Here is a 20,748-nt window from a genome sequence, read left to right on the forward strand (position 1 = left end):
GTCCCGGGGTCCTGGGATCAAGTCCCGCATCAGGCTCCCTGCATGGAGCCTGCTTCTCCCTCTGCCTGTGTCTCTGCCTCTCTCTCTCTCTCTCTCTCTCTCTCTCTCTCTGTCTCTCATAAATAACTAAAATCTTAAAAAAAAAAATAAATAAGTGCAGAAGTAAATGAAATAAAAACTAAAAAGAGTAGAAAAGATCATTGAAACTAAGAGGTGGCTCTTTTAAAATAGAAATCATATTGTTAAACCTTTAGAGCCACCAAGAAAAAAATCCCAATCCCCAAATTTCTATGGAACCACAAAGACTCCAAAAAGCAAAAGCCATCTTGAGAAAGAAGAACAAAGCTAAAGGTGTCCTGCTTTTTTATTTCAAACTATTTTACAAAGCTATAGTAATCAAAACAGTACACTATTGGTGTAAAATCAGACATATAAATGGAACAGAATAGAAAACCCAGAAATTAACCCAGGCTTACATGGTTAATTAATCTATGACAAAAGAGCCAAGAATGTACAATGGAGAATGGACAATCGCTTTAATAAATGGAGCTGGGAAAGCTGGACAGCCACATGCAAAAGAATGAATCTAGACTAGTGTCTTATACATAAAATTAACTCAGGGGATCCCTGGGTGGCTCAGCGGTTTAGCGCCTGCCTTTGGCCCAGGGCGCGATCCTGGAGTCCCGGGATCGAGTCCCGCACCAGGCTCCTGGCATGGAGCCTGCTTCTCCCTCCTGTGTCTCTGCCTCTCTCTCTCTTTCTATGTCTATCATAAATAAATAAATCTTAAAAAAATTTTTTAAAAAATGATAAAATTAACTCAGATGGATTAAAGATTTGAATATAAGACCTGAAACCGTAGAAGAAACCTTAGGCAGTAAACTATGCATCCATCCTAGCAATCATTATTTTGGATATGACTCCAAAAGACTGGCAGTCAAAGCAAAAACCAAATGAAATTACATCAAACGAAAGAGCTTCTATACAGCAAAAGAAGCCATCAATAAAATGAAATGACAACGCCTTGAATGGGAGAAAATAAATTTGTAATTTGTATCTGGTAAAGGATTAATATCCAAAGTACGTAAAGAACTTCTAAAACTCAGTAGCAGGGGATCCCTGGGTGGCACAGCGGTTTAGCGCCTGCCTTTGGCCCAGGGCGCGATCCTGGAGACCCGGGATCGAATCCCACATCAGGCTTCCGGTGCATGGAGCCTGCTTCTCCCTCTGCCTGTGTCTCTGCCTCTCTCTCTCTCTCTCTCTCTCTCTCTCTGTGACTATCATAAATAAATAAAAATTAAAAAAAAAAAAAAATCAGTAGCAAAAGAAAATCTGAGTTAATGGGCTGAGGACCTGAAGATATATTTTTCCAGAGAAGACATGCAAATGCCAACAAACCTGAAAAAATACTTAACATCACTAATCATGAGGAAAATATAAATCCAAAAAATATATATATGTAAATCAAAACCACAATGAAATATTACCTTATATTTGTCAGAATGGCTTCTATCCGCAAAGACAAATGACAAGTGTTGGTGAGGATGTGGAGAAAAAGGAATGATGAACTGTGGGTGAGAATGCAGATTGGTATAGATACTATGGAAAATAGTATGGAGGGTCCTCAAAAAAATTAGAAATATCGTGGTCAGTAATTGTACTTCTGGGTATTTTTCCAAAAAAAGAAAGAAAACACAAATTCAAAAAGGTATATGTGCCATTATGTTTATCACAGTGTTCTGTACATTAGCCAGGAAATGATGTCTAAGAGTGCGTTGATGGATAAATAGATAAAAAAGAAGTGGGGTGAGGGGGTGCCTGCGTGGCTCAGTCAGTTAAGTGTCAAACTGTTGATTATGGCTCAGGTCATGATCTCAGAGTCAGTGAGCTCGAGCCCTGAGTCGGACTCCGGTAGAGTCTGCTTGAAACTCTCTCTCTCTTCCCCCCTCTGACACTCTGCTCGCAAGGGTGTTCGTTTTCTGTCTCTCTCTCAAATAAAAGAAAATATTTTTTAAAAGATATGGGAGAGAAGGTTATGGTGGCTCAGTCAATTAAGGGTCTGACTTTTGATTTTGGCTTAGGTCATGACCTCAGGGTTGTGAGATCAAGCCCCACATCAGGCTCCACACTGAGTACAGCCTGTTTAAGATTCTCTTTCAACCCCCCATCCTTTCCCTCTAAAAAGAAAAAGATGTGTGTGTGTAAACTATATAAAATATCCTCAAGCCATAATAAAGAGTAATTCTTGCTATTTGTGACAACATAGGTGGACCGTGAAGGTATTACACTAAGGGACCTAAGTCACAAAGACAAATACCATATGATTTCACTTACATGTGGAATCTAAAAAAACAAAACTCAGACATAGCAGAATGGTGTTTGCCAGAGGGAAGAGGGATTGGCTGTGGGCAGTGGGTAGAAGGGGTTGAGAAGTACAGACTTTCAGATACAAAATAAACCATGGAGATGTAGCATACAGCATGGTGACTATAGTCAGTAATATAGTAGTGCTTCATGAGTCTTGAAGTTCTCATTATAAAACAAAGTTACTGTGACCTTGGTGGTAGACAGTAACTAAACTTACTATGGTGATGACTTTGCAGTGTGTTCTAATATCAAATCCTCACATTGTATGCCTGAATCTAATATGATGCTACATGTTAATTTTGCCTCAATGAAAAAAAATTATAAACTTGGGAAACTTTATATAAAACATTTTTAATCTTTATTTAAAGCCAAACAATACTATGAAAAAATATGCACATTTTCCCATAAAAATGTATTTTAGCAAATGAGAACGTTTTAATTCATTTATTATACCAAGCACATAGGAATTGGATTATAAAAATTATGCATAAAGGCAGAATTAAGGGTTCCCACCAATGCTTCCTGACATCCAGCTGGGACTGGTGAGTATTCCCCACAGGAAACCCCAGGATAACTGTTACCATTGCCATATCAGCACCTTGGTACATTTAGCATAAAACAACATGGTTAATGTTTAATAAAAGTTTTTAACTAACTATAGAAATACCCTAATCCCAATTGGTTTATGCTTTTTAAATTGCCTTATAAAACTATCTATTATAGTAAAATTTAAGCAATACACCAGAAAACTATTAAGAAAAGCAAAAACTCTGAAATCCCAACCATAGTTAACAATTGGTAAAAATCTTTTTCAGCATCTCTAAAAAATGTAATAAGTATATGGATATGTACAGTTTTACCCATTGAGTACCTCAGTGTACAATATGGTGTCAATTGCTTTTCTCACACAACTCAAGTCATGAACATCTTTCCATGTACAGTTATTACCACTTTTAATGTACACAATATTTGATACGATTCTGTCCTAATTTACCAGCTGGTAGCCAGTTGAGAGACATGGTTAGCTGATAGAATGTAGACAAACTGGCATAAATGAGTTTGGGGAGATGGGATTTTGGTTGTATCGTTGTAAAATGGTGTCTTTCATTGCTAGGTGGGTCTTCAAACAGCTCTATGACAAAGGCCTTGTATATAGAGGCGTGAAAGTCATGCCTTTCTCCACCGCGTGCAACACTCCACTGTCCAACTTCGAGTCTCACCAGAACTACAAGGTGCGTGTGATGTCATTGGGTGTTAACTTATGCACAGGGAAGTCGAAGGGTTGTAATCCCAGGAACTAGTCCCAGTGAGAAATGTTAGCCTGGGGAATCTGTCAGGTTGACGATTCTTATGGCGTGCTGCTAATGTACTGGTCACTGAGCTGAGGCTGTATGCAGAGTGAAAGTGAGGGATTCTTTCCCCTGTGGGATTGGGAGTGTTGTGTCCTCATGTGACAGGCTCTGCTTGCTTCCACTGTATCTTTGTGCCTCTGCCCTGTTTCCCTCCAGTCACTGCTTTTGAAAGAGTTCTTGGCTTGGATGAGAATGCCTTGTCTGAGATTTCGTGTTATTCATTTGTTGAATTTGGAAGCAAATCTGATTTGTTCTTGGTTGATAGTATTAGGATCTTTTTTCGGATGAAGGGAGTCACCACATCACTGCTCTGATAGAGTTTAGATGGGTCTTATCACCAAAGCACACTCACTGCTTTATCTTCTCTCCACAGGCATAACGGCAATAAGTTGAGTCTGAACCATGGGTGTATATTCAGGAGGTCATTCCTCAGACTTGAGCTGGTCCTCATTGTTTTTAAAGGACACTCATTTGTCTGAAATTTGTTTTTTTTGTACATTGTTTAAAACACAAGAAATGTTTATTTTTTAACATTACCATTATAAAAAAAAAGTTCTCAGTCATCCTTGATATGTAATATTCTAAAGGTTTAATTCCTAGATGTCATCAGTGTTTATATTTCGTTGTCTCTCAAATACCTTTTTCCTTCGGTTCTTTGATGTTGTTTTCTTTTTTTAAAAGATTTTATTTATTTATTCATGAGAGACACAGAGAGAGAGAGAGAGGCAGAGACACAGGCAGAGAGAGAAGCAGGCTCCATGCAGGGAGCCCGATGTGGGACTTGATCCTGGGTCTCCTGGACCAGGCCACGAGCCAAAGGCAGCACTAAACCGCTGAGCCACCCAGGCTGCCCTGATGTCGTTTTCATTGGGATCTAAGGAAGGTCCATGCATGGCAGCAAATGTCTTTCTGTTTTCATCTATGGTCTCGACTTCCTCTCTTTCCCCCTTTTTCTTTCCATGCAAATCATTGTTTAGGAAACAGGTTTTATCTTCTAGAGTTTCCTACAGTGAATTTTGCTAATTATGTCTCTGTAGTCCTCAGTGTTTTGTAGATTTGTACTTCATCTTGTGTTTGTTGGTGTCCTTCATTCAGCATGTGCATCTTTAAGAGAGGTCAGTGTTGACAATGGCATTTGTTGTGTCTGGCTTTTCTCTCTCAGCATGATGTTTGTGACAGCCATCCGTGTTGTGTGTAGCTACGGATCTTTTATTCTAGCTTCTGTGCAAGTGAGTAGTCCACAATTTACAGATTTATAGCACCTTTCTCTTCCCCACGTCCTTCCTCACAACCTGAGAGGAACCACTGTGAATTTGATATTTCTTTCCATTCTCATTTTTATACGTTTACTGTCTGCCTATATATTCACAAACAGTGCGTAGCATTCTTAGGCCTATCTTTAATCTCATCCATAGTACTCACTCTGTACCTTGCCTTTCATAGGAAATAGTATGTTTTAAAGATTCTTTGTCTGATACATGTAGCTTTAAGTTAATTTTTATCGGGGATCCCTGGGTGGCTCAGCAGTTTAGCGCCTGCCTTTGGCCCGGGGCACGATCCTGGAGTCCCGGGATCGAGTCCCACGTCGGGCTCCCAGCATGGAGCCTGCTTCTCCCTCCTCCTGTGTCTCTGCCTCTCTCTCTCTCTCTCTCTCTCTATGTCTATCATAAATAAATAAATAAATCTTTTTAAAAAAAAGTTTATTTTTATCTGCTATGTAGTGTTTTGTAGAACAAATAGATTGCAATGTCTTCTTTTTTTCTTTAAGACCCTTATTTATTTATTCATGAGAGACACAGAGAGACAGGCAGAGGGAGAAGCAGGCTCCATGCAGGGAGACCAATGTGGACTCAATCCAGGACTCCAGGATCACACCCTGAGCTGAAGGCAAGATGCTCAACTGCTGAGCCACCCAGGCGTCCCCATTGTCTTCCTTCTTTTGATAGACCGTGTGAGTTGTTTTGAAGGGTATAGCCCTTTTTCTTACTGGGGGCAGACAGTGTTGCTAAGAACATTTTAGCTTAACCCTTGTGTACTTCTGCTGAAGTGTTCTTTGGCTTCTAGATTTCTACGTTAGATCCCCATACTAGCTTGTGAGCTTCTAGAGTTCACAGGGGGCAGACTCTTCTGTAAGTAAACAAGTACATTCTCTTGGGATGAGCAAGCTGTGCAGAGGTAAACTGACTTACAGGATAGAGTACTTCCAGCTGTTCCACAAGGTAAACCAATTGTGTTTAAAAAAATTTTTTTTATGTTGTGTAAATTTTTAGACATTGTACTATATATAAATGACTTGTACCTTACATTTTTTTTTGTGTCTGGCTTCTCTTGTTCAAGATTATATTTGTGAAAAGTCATCTGTGTTGTGTGTACTTGTAAATCATCATTTTAATACTGCCTAGCCCTTAATTTACCCACAGTACCATTGATGGGCATTTAGGTAATTTCCAGTTTGGGAATCTTATCAGTAGTGCTACTGTGAACATTCTAGAAGTTGTCTTTGGGGAGCATTCATGCACATTTCTTCTGTGGGTTACATGCCCAGGAGTGGAATTACTGGGTCATAGTGTGTACTTAACATTGAGCTCTAGTATTGGGGTGGGCAAACTGTGAAGTGCCAGATAGTACTTCAGGCCTTGTGGGCGGATGATCTCTGTTGCAAGTATTCAACTCTTGTCAAAACCATTCCTAGCTCCTGGGGTGTGAGAACACAGGTGACCATCTGGGTTGGCCCAGGCGCCATGGTTTGCCTTCTCCCACTCTCAGAGGTACCAGCGCACTTCTCCAAGCTGGGTGTCCTGATCTGTGCTCCTGCCAGACAGATCTGGTTACTCTGTAATCTTGCCCCACTTAGCGTTTTCTGCCTCCTGTCTCTAGCCATTCTACATTCTGTGTTGGTTGCAGCGAAGGTTGTTTTTGTTTTTACTTCTGACATAATTTTAGACTTATAGGAATGTTTACCTTTCATGATAGTCACCCTCTTCCACCTTGTCTGTGTTCTCCGCTCTCCAGGGCATGGTGGGAGCCCAGGGCCCTTGGAGAGCAGGTTGAGGATATGATGTCCCTTTTCCTGTAAAGGTTTAAGTATATATTTCTTAAAATCCATATTCTTAAATAATTGAAATTAGAGAATCAACATTGATAAAATATTACCATCTAATCTGTAGGTTGTACCATCTAATCTGTAGACTATTAATCTATTAATGGTCCTAGTAATGTCATTTTCAGCAAAAGAGAATCATAGGGTATGTGTTTTGCTTGGATGCTCCATCTGCAGCTTTAGAACAGTGCCATGGTGTCTGATTCATGACACTGGCCCTCGAGGCATGCAGGCCGGCACTTCCTTCAGGTTTGTTTGACAGTTCACATGTGAATGAGGTGAAGCTTATAGAGCTCATATTTCTCAGGGCACTTTATTTAGAATGCAGTTAGTTTGTTGGAATCAGAAGATAAGCTTTTCTACTCTGGAGCTATTTATTAAATATTTTTAAATCCTTGATATTTTCGTGTTACCATAGAGGTGGAACCAATTTTTTACTTAATGAACTGAATTAATATTGGCATATTGCAACTTAAGTACATGGTGTTTTAAAATGACTCATCTTTATAGTTTGGAATAAAGAATAACTCTGTCTTCTAAAACAATTATTTTTGACCTAACCTATTATGGATTTATTATAAAAATAGATCATTATAATAGTGAAACCTGTAATCCGTATTCCTCTTAATATACTTAAAGTGTTTTACTTGTGATGACTAAGGTAAGGTAAGGTCATTGTTAAAACATTTTTTAAAAATATTAAAAAAAATAGGGATCCTTGGGTGGCTCAGCAGTTTAGTGCCTGCCTTCGGCCCAGGGCGTGATCCTGCAGTCCCGGGATCAAGTCCTGCGTTAGGCTTCTTACATGGAGCCTGCTTCTCCCTCTGCCTGTGTCTCTACCTGTGTCTCTCTGCCTCTTTCTCTCTGTGTCTCTCATGAATAAAGAAATAAATTTAAAAATAATAAAAAATATATAAAAATATAAAAAAAGTATTTGGAATTTATATTTTCTTTTTATAAATATGGCAACTGGTTTTTATTCTGGAAATCTATTTATTCTTTAGGATCAGTTCTTTTCTTCGGTATCTTACTGTTACGGATTTTGTAAAACAGTATCTTATTTTATTTCAGGATGTTCAAGACCCTTCAGTGTTTATAACTTTCCCTTTGGAGGAAGACGAAAATGTGTCTTTGGTGGCCTGGACAACCACTCCTTGGACTCTGCCTAGTAACCTGGCCCTGTGTGTTAATCCAGAAATGCAGTATGTGAAGATTAAAGGTAAGTGTGGGCCTGATTGTTTATGATGGATATGGAGGAGATCATTTTAACTTAATTTGGGATAGAATCAAAGCTTACATTTCTTTTGGAGTAAAAATAGAAGTTTTTGAAAAAGTGTTAGACTTAAACAGAAGAATAACCTTTAAAATAACCTGAAAAAGAAATGCACATAAAAATTAAAATAGTAGATATAAATAAATGGTCCTTGTAATTTCCAGGTTTTAATACTTTTACACATCATGCCCCTATTAGCAGATGAGGATCTGGAGATTGATAGAGGTGGTGTCTCATCATTGCTAGGAATCTCTGATGTGTATTTTTTCATTACCACCAACCAGTTAACGTCATTCAGACACTAGCTACCTGGAGATAGCGTCAGATCACACTGGTTAAGGGTTCAGGCCTACATGGCATCCCCCCACAGCCTCACTGCAGATGCCAGTTGCAAGTTCTGTGCTTCTAATATTACCATGATCTCTCCTTGATTTGGATTAATTTGCTAGACAGGCTCATAACTCAGGGAAACAAAGGCACCTGGGTGGCTCAGTGGTTGAGTGCCTGCCTTTGGCTCAAGTCGTGATCCTGGGGTCCTTGGATTGAGTCCTGCATCAGGCTCCCCATAGGGAACCTGCTTCTCCCCCTGGCTGTGTCTCTGCCTCTCTCTCTGTGTCTCTCATGAATAAATAAATAAAATGTTTACAAACATTAAAAAAATCTCGGGAAACATTGTAGTGGTTTATTGTGAAAGGATATAAAGGATACACAGGAATCATCCAGTGAGGTACATGGGGTGAGGTCTAGAAGGGTCCTGAGCACAAGAGCTTCTTCCTACCATGGAGCTGGAGTGGGTTGCCCTCACTAAGTGATGTTACTTCATGACTTAATTACGTTAAATCTCTGGCTGTTGGTGATTAAACTCCACCCTTAGGTGAACTGGGGGCTTTTCAAAAGTCCCCTCATCCGTATGACAAAGGACACCTTAATGGCAGTTATCACTTAGGAAATAACAGGGTTTTAGGAGCCATGCCAGGAAGGAGGACTAAGACTGAAATACATAGTTACTATAAATCTGGTACCAGAACTGGAGAGAGTTCACCAAAGTCCTGATGAAGCTCTTTCCATAGAGATTTATATGAAAAAAGACCTTCAGGTTTAGATAGTTGATGAAAGGAGGAAAAGCCAGGGAAAAGAAGGGAAAATTGTAGCCAGAAAGACACAACCATACAAGATAGGTGACATGATTTACATGATTTACAACAGTTTATGGGGAAAGGAACCCTGGAGGTGCAGGCCTGGAAACCATGTGTTTTTATTACTTAGCAGTGGCCTGGATGCTGATAGGACCAGCAGCTAGCTTCTCGTGCTCTCAGCCGTGGGCACAAAGCCTCTCCAGGCAGGGGGAGATCCCGGTGTATCCCTGGGGATATGGCCCTTCTCTAGTGAGCCTATAGCCTGGGGGGCCATCAGGCAGACAGTTCAATACTGTCCTTCCTCTGCCTACATGCGACTCGCCTACTTGCTGGACCATGTGTCCTAAGTTTTATACAGAAAATGTTGACTCTGCTGACAGACACTGGTGTTGCTGGTGCTAGTGGGTGACAGTGTTGTTCATAGTAACTTTTCAGTGAATTGCAAAGGCCTTCACAGTGATCTATAGATACTGATGTTTCTTATAGTGAACTGAGCATATGTCACAGACTTTAACAAATCCTTGGTTATATCAGAGGCGCCTGGCTGGCTCAGTTGGAAGAGCGTGCAATTATTGATCTCGGGGTCATGAGTTCAAGCCCCAAGTTGGGTGTAGACATTACTTAAATAAAAACCTGGGGAAAAAAATCCTTGGGTGTATCATACTTTACAGGTAGGACTTTAAAATAGTCTGTATTTGTAAGGTGAGTCATCATTTGCTATTAAATTGTAAATGTGTCTACATTTATTCTAGCTTTTCTGTTCCCAGGATAGCATCCTCCAGAAATACTCTAGTAAGGGTACAAATATACGTGCAATGTTATTCACAGTAGTAACAATCTGAAAATAACTTCAGTGTCTAGTATTAGGTGATATGTTAAAAATGATGTGTACTTCCTTAGAATGGAGTACCAGGTGGCTATTTAGAAAAATGAGGAAGGGCAATCTGTGCTAACATATGGAAAGATGTTCACAATATAGTATGTGTAGACAAAATGAAAACTGTACTGAGTTGTATCCCATAATTTTTTTTAAAGTAGCCATTCACCTAAGATGTCTGGTAGTGTACACTTAGAAAAATATCTGGAGGGGCGACATTCAGATGGTAGTGTCCTGCGGGGAAGAGAGATTAGCTAAGACTTTTACTCAAGGAGTTTTTTGTTTATTAATGTTACAAATTTTAAGCCTTCACATATATTACCTTTGGTTGGAGAAAATAAGTTTCCATAAAATGGAGAGAAGTTCAGTTAAGTGCATGTGCTGTTTTTGGCATTTTTGCATCTGGCAAGCAGTGTGCACTGGTGCCCTGAGCACACGGGTGCAGCAACACAGGACCCCATAAGGAGGAGCGTACTGGTGCGTGTCTAGACCCAGCCAGTCTGAATGTCACTGAAGTCCACTTCTTCCCTTGCTCTTGTAGATGTCACCAGAGGAAAGTTACTCATCTTGATGGAAGCCAGATTACTAGCCCTCTATAAGGTGGAGACAGACTACGAGATCCTCGAAAGGTGAATATACAGATTGATTTGTGTACATGCGTGTGTTAACTTTGAAAGGTGAGACTTTATTCCCTGTAAGCTCTGTTGTTCAAGTTCAGTTGATGTTACTGAGTGGGTTCAGCTCATACATTTCAGCATTAACAACAAAGAAACAAATAAACCAGGAGCCAGTTGTAACCTGATGTGCCTGCAGTTTCATTTCTTTGAGGATTTTAGTCTAATTATGAGTTTGCCTTTCTCCTTTTTCTAGATTTCCCGGTAGCTATCTCAAAGGCAAGAAGTACAGGCCGCTGTTTGACTACTTTGTGCAGGTAAGCTTAGGACCGTGCTGTGCAGGTGCTGCCTACCTGGGTCAGGGTCACTGACTACTGCAGTGGGGGTCACTGCGTTACTGTCTGCACGCAGAGTCTGAGTAGTAACAAAGTTTAAACTGTGCTTGTGTTGCTCTCTTGTTTTAATAATCCTATCAGAATGATTTTAATACTTTTCTCAAATTATAAAAGGAAACACTTAAGTTTGTATATTTTTACTGTTTATAGTCTACATATCATCCAAATTTATTGGGATTTTTGGTTTGTTTTATAAGTTTAAGGTAGTGCTAAGAATAAAACCTGTGTGTAACAATAAACAGTTCATTTTAAGGAGACTGATGAGGTGGGTTTTTAGATCTAGGCATGAAGGCAAAGCTCATACATGTGGTAACTTAGTTTTCTTAAGACTCACAAAGCTGTTTTGGGCAGTTTTCATTTTCTGATAACAGAGAATCCATGGCTGCAGTTGCAAGCCCCACCACCACCACCAAAAGATTAGGGTCATCAGGAATTTCCCATTGATCCCTGTCTATTCAAGGATGGAGTTTGGTTATTGCAGTGACCTCTGCCATTTGGACTCTGTCCACAACACTGCTGACATCTGTCTCTTCATTTTTGTTCACTTTGAGTGTTTTCCCATGTTTCTCATCTCCCAGTTGCAGTTGGCCCTTGAACAACATGGGGGGATCAGAGGCACCAGCCTCACCTACAGTGACTTTTGACTCCCCCACACATAGCTACAAACACCCTACTCTTGACTTGCCTTGCCAATAACACAAGCAGTTAACACATTTTATATTTTATATGTGTTATATGCTATACTGTTAAAGTAAACAAGACAAAAAGTATTATTTAAAAAATCATGAAGAGAAAACACAAAGTAATATTTTCAGTGGTATACATATATTTGTTGAAAAAACTTCTTGGTGTTTTAAGCAGTTCTGAACACTCTGTTTTCCCAACCATTAAGTATGTATAAAAGTTTTTCTCCACAAAAAGACACAAAAGTCCAAAGCCCAAACACATCTTTCTTAAAAACCATGTTCATTTTTTATTCTGTCCTAGAATAGAGAAAGCCAGCTTTTATATAGTATGAGGTTAGCAGAACAATGATACATAAGCCTGAAAAAGTTAGCATTTGTACAAAATATCAATTAACTTACAAGTATAGACGTAGCACTTCCTAGAACAATTGCTCAGTCGAATATGGTGTACGCTAGAACTGCAGCATGATGTAGAGAAGTAGGAATGTTTACAGAATCATATTTGGGGATGTGTGATGCAGTTCACTACTTAAATAGGCAAAAGGAGAAAGGCAGCATCTCAGCAAGTACTAAAAAGTCTGTTAATAAAACTCAGCTCCCCTGTGTTTAAGTCTCTTGGGAAACTAGGAATAAAAGCTTCTTCACGAGAAAAGAAAAAATAATCCCCATGTTGGTGCGCCCAGCGAGAACGGGTGACTGTTGGGAAGGCAGTGTCTCACATCCTGGAGGCCTTGGCTCAGCAGCTGTGGCCACATATGGGGTGGAGCACCCGCTAGGGAGGAGCCTGTGCCAGGCTCCCCCAATGCAGCCCCAGAGTCCAGGTCCCAGAGAACTCGGAAGCAGGGGTGCCAGGGATGTGGGTCTCCCTGCACAAGGCTGTGCCTGCCCTGAGGGCCCGTTCTGTAGCCTAGCCTCTTGCAGGTGCTGGACCCACCGCCCTGTCACTACAGGACCTTCAACGCTGCCTGGCCTCAGGGCCCCGGGGCTGCTGGCAGCCTCGGCAGGCTCCCCAAGTACTCCGGGCAGCAGGTGTGACCTCTGCACTCGTTGCCTTCATTCTGGTTCCCTGAAGCCTGGGCTGGGCAGTTATAAACAAATGCCTTGTGGCTTTTGCCATCCACTCTTAGAACAATGTGTTTAAGTAGATCCGCATCCCACGTTGTTCAAGGGTCATCTGTGGGTTTCTGCTCCCTGAGAGCCTGCCGCCACTTGCCACCCCCTGCTCTTAAGTGTTCTCCTTGTAGCCGACCTGCTTCCGAACCACATCCTCTGATGTTGCTGCAAACGTACCCTTTGCTTCTGTCAAACTGGCCCTTCCTTTTTCTTCCCTCCCTGCCTTTGATTTCATTAAGTTTTCCTCTTGTTTAAAAAGATCCCTCACCTTTGTTACATCAGATGTGCTCAAGTACAACCCATTCTCAAGGCTGAACTCACAGACCATCTGAAAAAACATCTTTTGTAATGCCTCTGGTTTCTCCTGAAAAATATCATTATTATGTTCTTCTGTTGCATATTTTAACATATTTTGTTTTAGGTTGGATTTGTTTTGTCTTAAACTCTCTCACTAAATCTGTGGCTCTTGATCTTTCTGACCACAGACCCTGTTGAGAACCCAGAGAGCTCTGTGCTCTCAGCACATGCACCACCCAGACACTCCAGCAGGAACTTGGGGCTTAGAGGTGTGTCTGGAATGTGCACCTGCCACATACTCCATTCAGTAGCTTCCTGAATTTCTGGGGCCTTCAGCATTTTAGGCAGGTGCTAGAAAATCTTTGTCGTAGGCAAAGTGGTGTGGTGTAAACCTAAGATACGTGTGTTCTGAACTATCAGGTGGGAGCTGTGAGAGCAGGTGCTGTGACTGCTGACTGCTCGGCCTTGGCAGGGCAGTGTCTGGAGCTGGACAGAGAGGCAGGACGCCACGGGGGTTCATCTACATCCACTAGAAACACTTCCTACTTGTTCCTCAGACTCCAAGGGCACACATGCTCCCACTCCATGTTTGAATGCTTGAAGACATACCTTTCAGGCAACAATATTTCCAGGTGGTGTAGGTTACAACAGTGAGACATTCGTGGCTACTTTTCCAAGTTTGGTTTTAGACAACTGCTAAAGAATTGAAGAGCTGTAACATAGATGAAGATGACATTGTATTAGAGCCAGGAGACCTTGACTCAAGCCCAGTGTTTGTCACTGTTAGTTGTGTGATTTGGACAAACCATTTCATCTTTGTTCTGAGTTTGATTCAGTATTTTTGGATCATTGGAATACTGGTGCCTTTTTCACAAGATCACCGGATTAGATGTGATTAAGTGTGAACATCATTTCTGAAAGTACTTTTTACAAAGGCAGAAAGACAAGAAAGTGAAGGATGGATTTGGCTGAACCCGTGTGTGGAAAGAGAAAGGAAGAGGTAAAGGTAGAAGTAGGTCTGCAGCATTTTATGTAGAAATAGTGCTTCCTCCGTACCACAGCACATGGAGCACCTTTAGCTAGAACTTGTCACTCTAGTGCCCTTGGTTTGCCTTATAGTGGGGCTGACAGGAAGGTGACTAAGGGCACCCTGGAGGTGTGCATGAGAAGCTGCACACCGGGTGTAGGGGAGGTTGAGAGAAGTCAGGAAAAGCCCCGTTTTGCCTTTTTTTGTTGTTTTGTTTTGTTTTATTTTTTAAGATTTTATTTATTCATGAGAGACACAGGCAGAGGGAGAAACAGGCTCCATGCAGGGAGCCCGATGTGGAACTCAGTCCCGGAACTCCAGGATCATGCCCTGAGCCAAAGGCAGTCGCTCAACTGCTAAGCTACTCAGGCATCCCAAAAGCCCTGTTTTGTGACTAAGAAGTTAGAACTTTTTCTCTGCAAGTCTTCAGATAATTATCATAGAAAAGACTTAGTATATTTATTCCCAAACCAAATTATTCTGTCTTGTTTCTGAAAATAATTTTGCCTGTTAAAAATTTTGTCAGGGACACCTGGCTTGTTCAGTGGTTAGAGCCAGGTGGTTCTTGACCTTGGGGTCAAGAATTCGAGCCCCACGTTGGGTGCAGAGATTTACTTAAATAAAATTTTAAAAAAAAATTTTTTTTAGATTCTTGCCAAACACTGTTATGAAATTAATATAAGATGTGCTGGTGTTTCATTGATTTTGCCTGCTCTTGTGTCTATTCCAGCTCAAGGAGAATGGTGCTTTCACGGTGCTTGCTGACAGCTACGTGCGGGAGGAGGAGGGCACCGGAGTGGTACACCAGGCTCCTTACTTCGGGGCTGTGAGTAGAAGTTTTGCAGGCATGTCTGTGGGAAGGGAGGGTCATGGCCTGAGTCGTGTGTGTGTGTGTGTGTGTGTGTGTGTGTGTGTGTCTCATGCTCCTCATTATGGGCACACTGTGGGGTCCAGCTCTGCAGGCCCACTGCCCCCAATATCAAACCTCTGTGTGCAGTGTGTTTTCACCTGAGCTAAGCTCTCAGAATAGTGAGTCCAGTCCCGGGTGTCTCCCTGAAAGGCACTCTGTGTCTTCCTTCTATCACCACTTCCTCAGCTGCACTCTGCTCTCTTCAGCGTGTGGTTCTGTAAGCTCTGGAAAGGGTGTCAAGTCACGCTGTCACCACAAAGTCAGTGTGTGGAGAGTTGCACACCTGCACTGTGTTCGCAAGTAAATACTTTGCTGACAGGGCAGAGCTTGACCCCTCAGAGCTGGGTGGTGTGGTTAAGTTTAAATTTCACCCAGAGTAATTTTTCTAAAAATGCAATCCTTTGGATGTAATTTGTATATGACTAAAACATCCACCGGGGACCGACTAACTCCATCATTTTGCTTTCATATGTAACCTCTGCAGAGATTTTTAATATGAATATCTTTAAATATACACAGAAGTAAAGAGATACTGGAATAAATCTTAGGTTCACATCTTCCACCTGCACTAATTATCAGCATTTGGGAATTCTGATTCTTCTGTCTTCCTTCTCCTCTTCCTCCCACACCTTCTCCATCTTGGTCTGAGGGTTTTGAAACAAATCCTCAACATCACAGTCTTCATCTGCAGGTGCTTCCGTACACATCTATGCCTGGTTAGGACTTTTATTTTTAATACTGGCACCTTGCCATTGTTGTACCCAATAAAGTGAACTCTTCCTTGGTATCGCCTAATACCTGTCCAGTGTTCAAGTGATGGAAGCATTCTTGATAATACTGTACTAGCCAGATGTTAGTCATTCATAACTACACTGGTAGTAAATAATAAAAAGAAAACTTCCTGGTTTTGATTGTGAATTAGGTTTTCCTATTAAAATGAATTTGGCATATACTGGATATGCTCTTTTTTTTTTTTTTTTTTTTTTTTTTTTTGGTTTTTTAGGCTTCACATGTGAGTGAAATCATGATATTTGTGTTTGATTTATTTCATTTAACATAACCCTCTGGTTCCATCCGTGTTGTCAGGTATGGCAAGGTCTCATTCCTTTTGATGGCTGAGTAATATTCCATTGTACATATACACTACATCTTCTTTATCCATTCATCTGTTGGACATGTGGGCTGCTTCCGTATCGTGGCTATTGTAAATCATGCTGCAGTAAACATGGGGGTGCAATATACATTTTTAACTAGTATTTTCATTTCCTTCAGGTGAATAGGACTGGATTTGCTAGACTGCATGATATTTCTGTTTTTAATTTTTTGAGGAATCTCCATGGTGATTTCTTGAGTGGTCACATCAATTTACATTCCCACCAACAGTGCACAACGGTTTCTTTTTCTCCTCATCCTCCCTAACACTTATCATTTCTTATCATCTTAATTCTAGCCATCCTGAGAGGTGTAAGGTGATACCTCATTATGATTCAGATTTGCATTTCCCTAATGAGTGATGTTGAGCACATTTTTACATGTCTGTTGGCATCTGAATGTCTTCTTTGGAAAAATGTTTCTTCAGGTCTTCATTTTTTAATAGGATTGTTTGCTTTTATGGAATTGAGTTATATAAGTTCTTTATATATTTTAGATACTAACCCTTAATCAGATATGTTATTTGCAAATATGTCTTCCCATTGAGTAGGCTGCCTTTTATTTTATTTATGGTTTCCTTGCTTTTGAATCCCTTGACCGGGGAGACATAGCTGTATATATGTTGCCATGGCTGTTGTTCAAGAGATTACGGTCTTTTTCTTTTAGGAGTTTTATGGTTTCAGGTCTCACCTTTAGGTCTTAAATACATTTTGACTTTACTTTTGTGCATAGTGTAAGAAAGTGGTCCGGTTTCACTCTCTTCTGCATGTGGCTGTCATGTTTTCCCAATACCATTTATTGAAGAGACTGGCTTTTCCCTTTCGTATATTTCTTCCTGCTTTGTCATAGATTAATTGACCATATAAGCACAGCTTTGTTTCTGGGCTCTCTATTCTGTTGCCTGGATCTGAGTCTATTTTTGTGCCTGTACCATGCTGTTTTGATTAGTACTACTTTGTAGAATACCTTGAAATCTGGGGTTGTGACACTTCCAGCTTTGTTCTTTCTCAAGATTTCCTTGGCTATTTGATATCTTTTGTGGTTCAAGCAAATTTTAATATTATTTGTTCTAGTTCTATGAAAAACGCTGTTGATGTTTTGATAGGCATTGCATTAACTCTGTAGATTGCTTTAGGTAGTATGGACGTTTTAACTATTTCGTTCTTTCAGTCTATGAGTATGGAATGTCTTTCCATTTCTTTGATTTCTTTGTGTTATCTTTAATTTCTTTTATCAATAACATAGAGTTTTCAGAGTACAGGTCTTTCACCTCCTTGGTTGTTTATTTGTAGGTATTTTGTTACCTTTGGTACAATTATAAATGGGATTGCCTTCCTAATTTCTCTACTACATTATTAGTGTATAGAAATATCAGATTTTCGAGTTAAAGGTTCTTTTGATAGGTGGAATTGGCTTGCTATTAACATGAGTGGTAAAAGTCATGTTGTGAGTGCTATCAAGGGTGCTGATCGGGAGTCGAAAAATAGTAATGAGAAATTAAGGCTGTCGTTAGGTTGATTTAGATAGAATAGGTATATTAATTCTGCATCCTGCAACTTTACTGATTTCATTCTAATAGTTTTTTTGGTGGAGTCTTTTTTTTTTTTCTTTTAATGATTTTATTTATTTATTCATAGAGACACAGAGAGAGAGAGAGAGAGAGAGAGAGAGGCACAGGCACAGGCAGAGGGAGAAGCAAGCTCCATGCAGGGAGCCTGATGTGGGACTCGATCCAGGGTCCCCAGGATCAAACCCCGGGCTGCAGGCAGCGCTAAACCGCTGCACCACCAGGGCTGCCCTGGTGGAGTCTTTAGAGTTTTCTGTAGTCATCATGTCATCTGCCAAGTGGCAGTTTAACTTCTTTCTTACCAATATGGATATCTCATTTCTTGTTGTCTGGCTTCTGTGGCTAGGACTTCAGTTCTGTGATGAATAGAAGTGGTGGAAGTGGATGGACATCCTTGTCTTGTTTCTGATCTTAGGAAGAGCTGTCAGTTTTTCACCATTTTAGTATAATGTTAGTTGTGTGTGGATTTTTCATATATGGCCTCAGTTATGTTGAGGTATGTTCCCTCTCAACCCACTTTGTTTTTTTCACAGGTGGGTGTTGAATTTTGTGGAATGCTTTTTCTGTATCTATTGAGGGGATCATATGGTTTTTACCTTTCATTTTGTTAATGAGGTATATATCATGTTGATTGATTCGTGGATACCAAACCATTCTTGCATCCCCAGATTGAATCCCACTTGATTGTGCTGAATGATTCTTTTACTATAGTGTTGAGTGGAGTTTGTGAATATTGAGCATTTTTGTGTCTGTGTTCACCACGGATACATGTGTGTCATCTTACTCCTCCCTTAATGGATGCCCTGCTGTATATAGGGGTCTGTGAGGTAATGGCTAGGGAGATGATGTAATCCCTGTCCAACTGTAAGGCTCCAGAATTGTCCAAATGATCCTGAATTAACTTCAGCTAAGAGGGTAATTAAAGTTGATTACAGTCCTGTGTCAGAATACTGAAGCATTTTCTTGTAAATCTATCACCACCCACACTCCTATCTCATTCCCTTTCTCCCCAGGACGACTATCGGGTCTGTATGGACTTCAACATCATTCAGAAAGACTCTCCCCCTGTTTGCCCTGTGGATGCCTCAGGCTGTTTCACAGCAGAAGTGACAGATTTCATGGGACAGTATGTGAAGGTATGTGTCTCTGTCATCACGTGTCTTTCTTTAATCAGCTTTTTATTAAGTAGATTCCAGTATCTGTATTTTTTTTTCCTAAGAAGTTGTTTTTCTTTTGTTTGTTTTGCCTTGGCTCATATAACCAGAAAAGATAGGTATTATCCTGAAGGGTCTAGTGTCTTCAGAGGAGCATGCTGTAGTTTCACAGGCAGGAATCTGTGAAACCAGGCACTGAAGCAGCTTCTATGGCTTCAGGGCCATCGCTGCTGGAAGACCTCACTACCTCACATGGTATGGAAGTGCTTATTCAACACCAAAACTTAGTGTGTGCCTAAGTAGACTGAGTATTTTATAATCCATGTATGATTTCTACCTTTTATTTATGGTAGAGACATCAGAATATCAGATTGCAATGATACACTTAATTATCTTGTGTTACTAAGTTATCGCAGGATATTTTAATGGCTAGATTTTTTTTTTTTTAACAGGATGCTGACAAAAACATAATCAGGACCCTGAAGGAAAGAGGCCGGCTTCTCATTGCCAGCACCCTCACTCACAGCTACCCGTTCTGCTGGAGGTGAGACAAAGAGAAGACCCCCAGCTCGAGCTTGCAGCCTGTAGGGGACGCATAGTGCATGTGCCCCTTCTGTCCGTCTGTGGTTCCCCTCCCATTTGTACCCTGTAGGGCTAGTGTTGGCAGCCTGCCCTCTTGAGTCCATGAATGTACGGTTACTGTTTTCCTCAACACTTGTCTGAGAAGTGTCAACATGTACAAATGTTTTATGTTGGGGCCACATTTCTTTAGGATGAGACATCTCTAAAATTTTGTGCTAGAACCTGGCAAGAGAGAGAACATGACACAGGTTAGATTCCAAGGCCTTGCCATGCCAACAGGCATGGAAGTGGAATGCTCGGTGGTATCAAGCTTCTTCCCACATTGCCTCATTGCTGATGCTGACGTCATTTCTTAGACACCTGTCATACGCCAGCAGAACTATACTTCCTTTCTTGTTTTTACCTTGGTGTTATGGAGGAAGATGACCAGTGCCAAGGACACAGGCATTAATATTAGCAAATTAAAAAAAAAAAAAGGAAAAGAAAAAGAGTATTAGCAGAAGGCCAAAGAGGTGGTGGTCGTGGCGGTGGCATCAGTAAGAAACTAAAAGTTGGTGTTGCCATGAGTGCCCTTGTGCCTCCGTCTGACCAGCCGTGCCCTGCACTTCTGCTCCTCCAGGTCAGATACTCCCCTGATTTACAAGGCTGTGCCTAGCTGGTTCGTGCGCGTGGAGCACATGGTGGACCAACTCCTGCAGAACAACGACCTGTGTTACTGGTGAGCAGCAAGATGTGTGTCTTCAGTGTCCTGTCCCCTGCTTAGGGGGCACTGGCTTACACTTGCAAGCTCATAATAACTATAATAGCCATCTTCCATTGTGTGCTATAAAGCTATTTTTTATTTTGTGTTTTCGGGACCACAAAATAATTTAAATATTACATAAGAGAAGTAGCATCCTTCCTATGATAAGGCCTGCGGAGGGAGGATTTCTGTTTTCTGTTAGCTTTAAATAACTGTCATTTTCAGGATAAATGTTCATTTTTTATTATAGCTACAGAAGCCATTTGTACTTCCTGCTTTTGATGTGTGCTGAGTCGTAGACCATGCTGATGGGCACTGCGGGCACAGGAGCCTCTCTCAGCTAGGATGTGACCCGCAGGGAGGGGTTACTCCAGCCTGCAGGGCTGAAGTGCATATCACAGAAG

General features: G+C 40.9%; 1 protein-coding gene across 3 annotated transcripts in view; it reads left to right on the forward strand.

The window, feature by feature from the left end:
* IARS1 (isoleucyl-tRNA synthetase 1) overlaps window positions 1-20,748 on the forward strand; it is a 69,156-nt gene that overhangs the window by 13,780 nt on the left and 34,628 nt on the right. For all 3 annotated transcript variants that reach the window (XM_077911013.1, XM_077911025.1, XM_077911016.1), the window contains exons 6-13: window positions 3,482-3,599; window positions 7,891-8,038; window positions 10,647-10,734; window positions 10,976-11,036; window positions 14,968-15,063; window positions 18,880-19,002; window positions 19,473-19,564; window positions 20,222-20,320. In XM_077911013.1, the coding sequence (XP_077767139.1) occupies window positions 3,482-3,599; window positions 7,891-8,038; window positions 10,647-10,734; window positions 10,976-11,036; window positions 14,968-15,063; window positions 18,880-19,002; window positions 19,473-19,564; window positions 20,222-20,320 (825 nt within the window). The remainder of the gene's footprint in view (window positions 1-3,481; window positions 3,600-7,890; window positions 8,039-10,646; window positions 10,735-10,975; window positions 11,037-14,967; window positions 15,064-18,879; window positions 19,003-19,472; window positions 19,565-20,221; window positions 20,321-20,748) is intronic.

Source organism: Canis aureus, chromosome 1, assembly GCF_053574225.1.
Source record: "Canis aureus isolate CA01 chromosome 1, VMU_Caureus_v.1.0, whole genome shotgun sequence".
Lineage (NCBI taxonomy): Eukaryota > Metazoa > Chordata > Mammalia > Carnivora > Canidae > Canis > Canis aureus.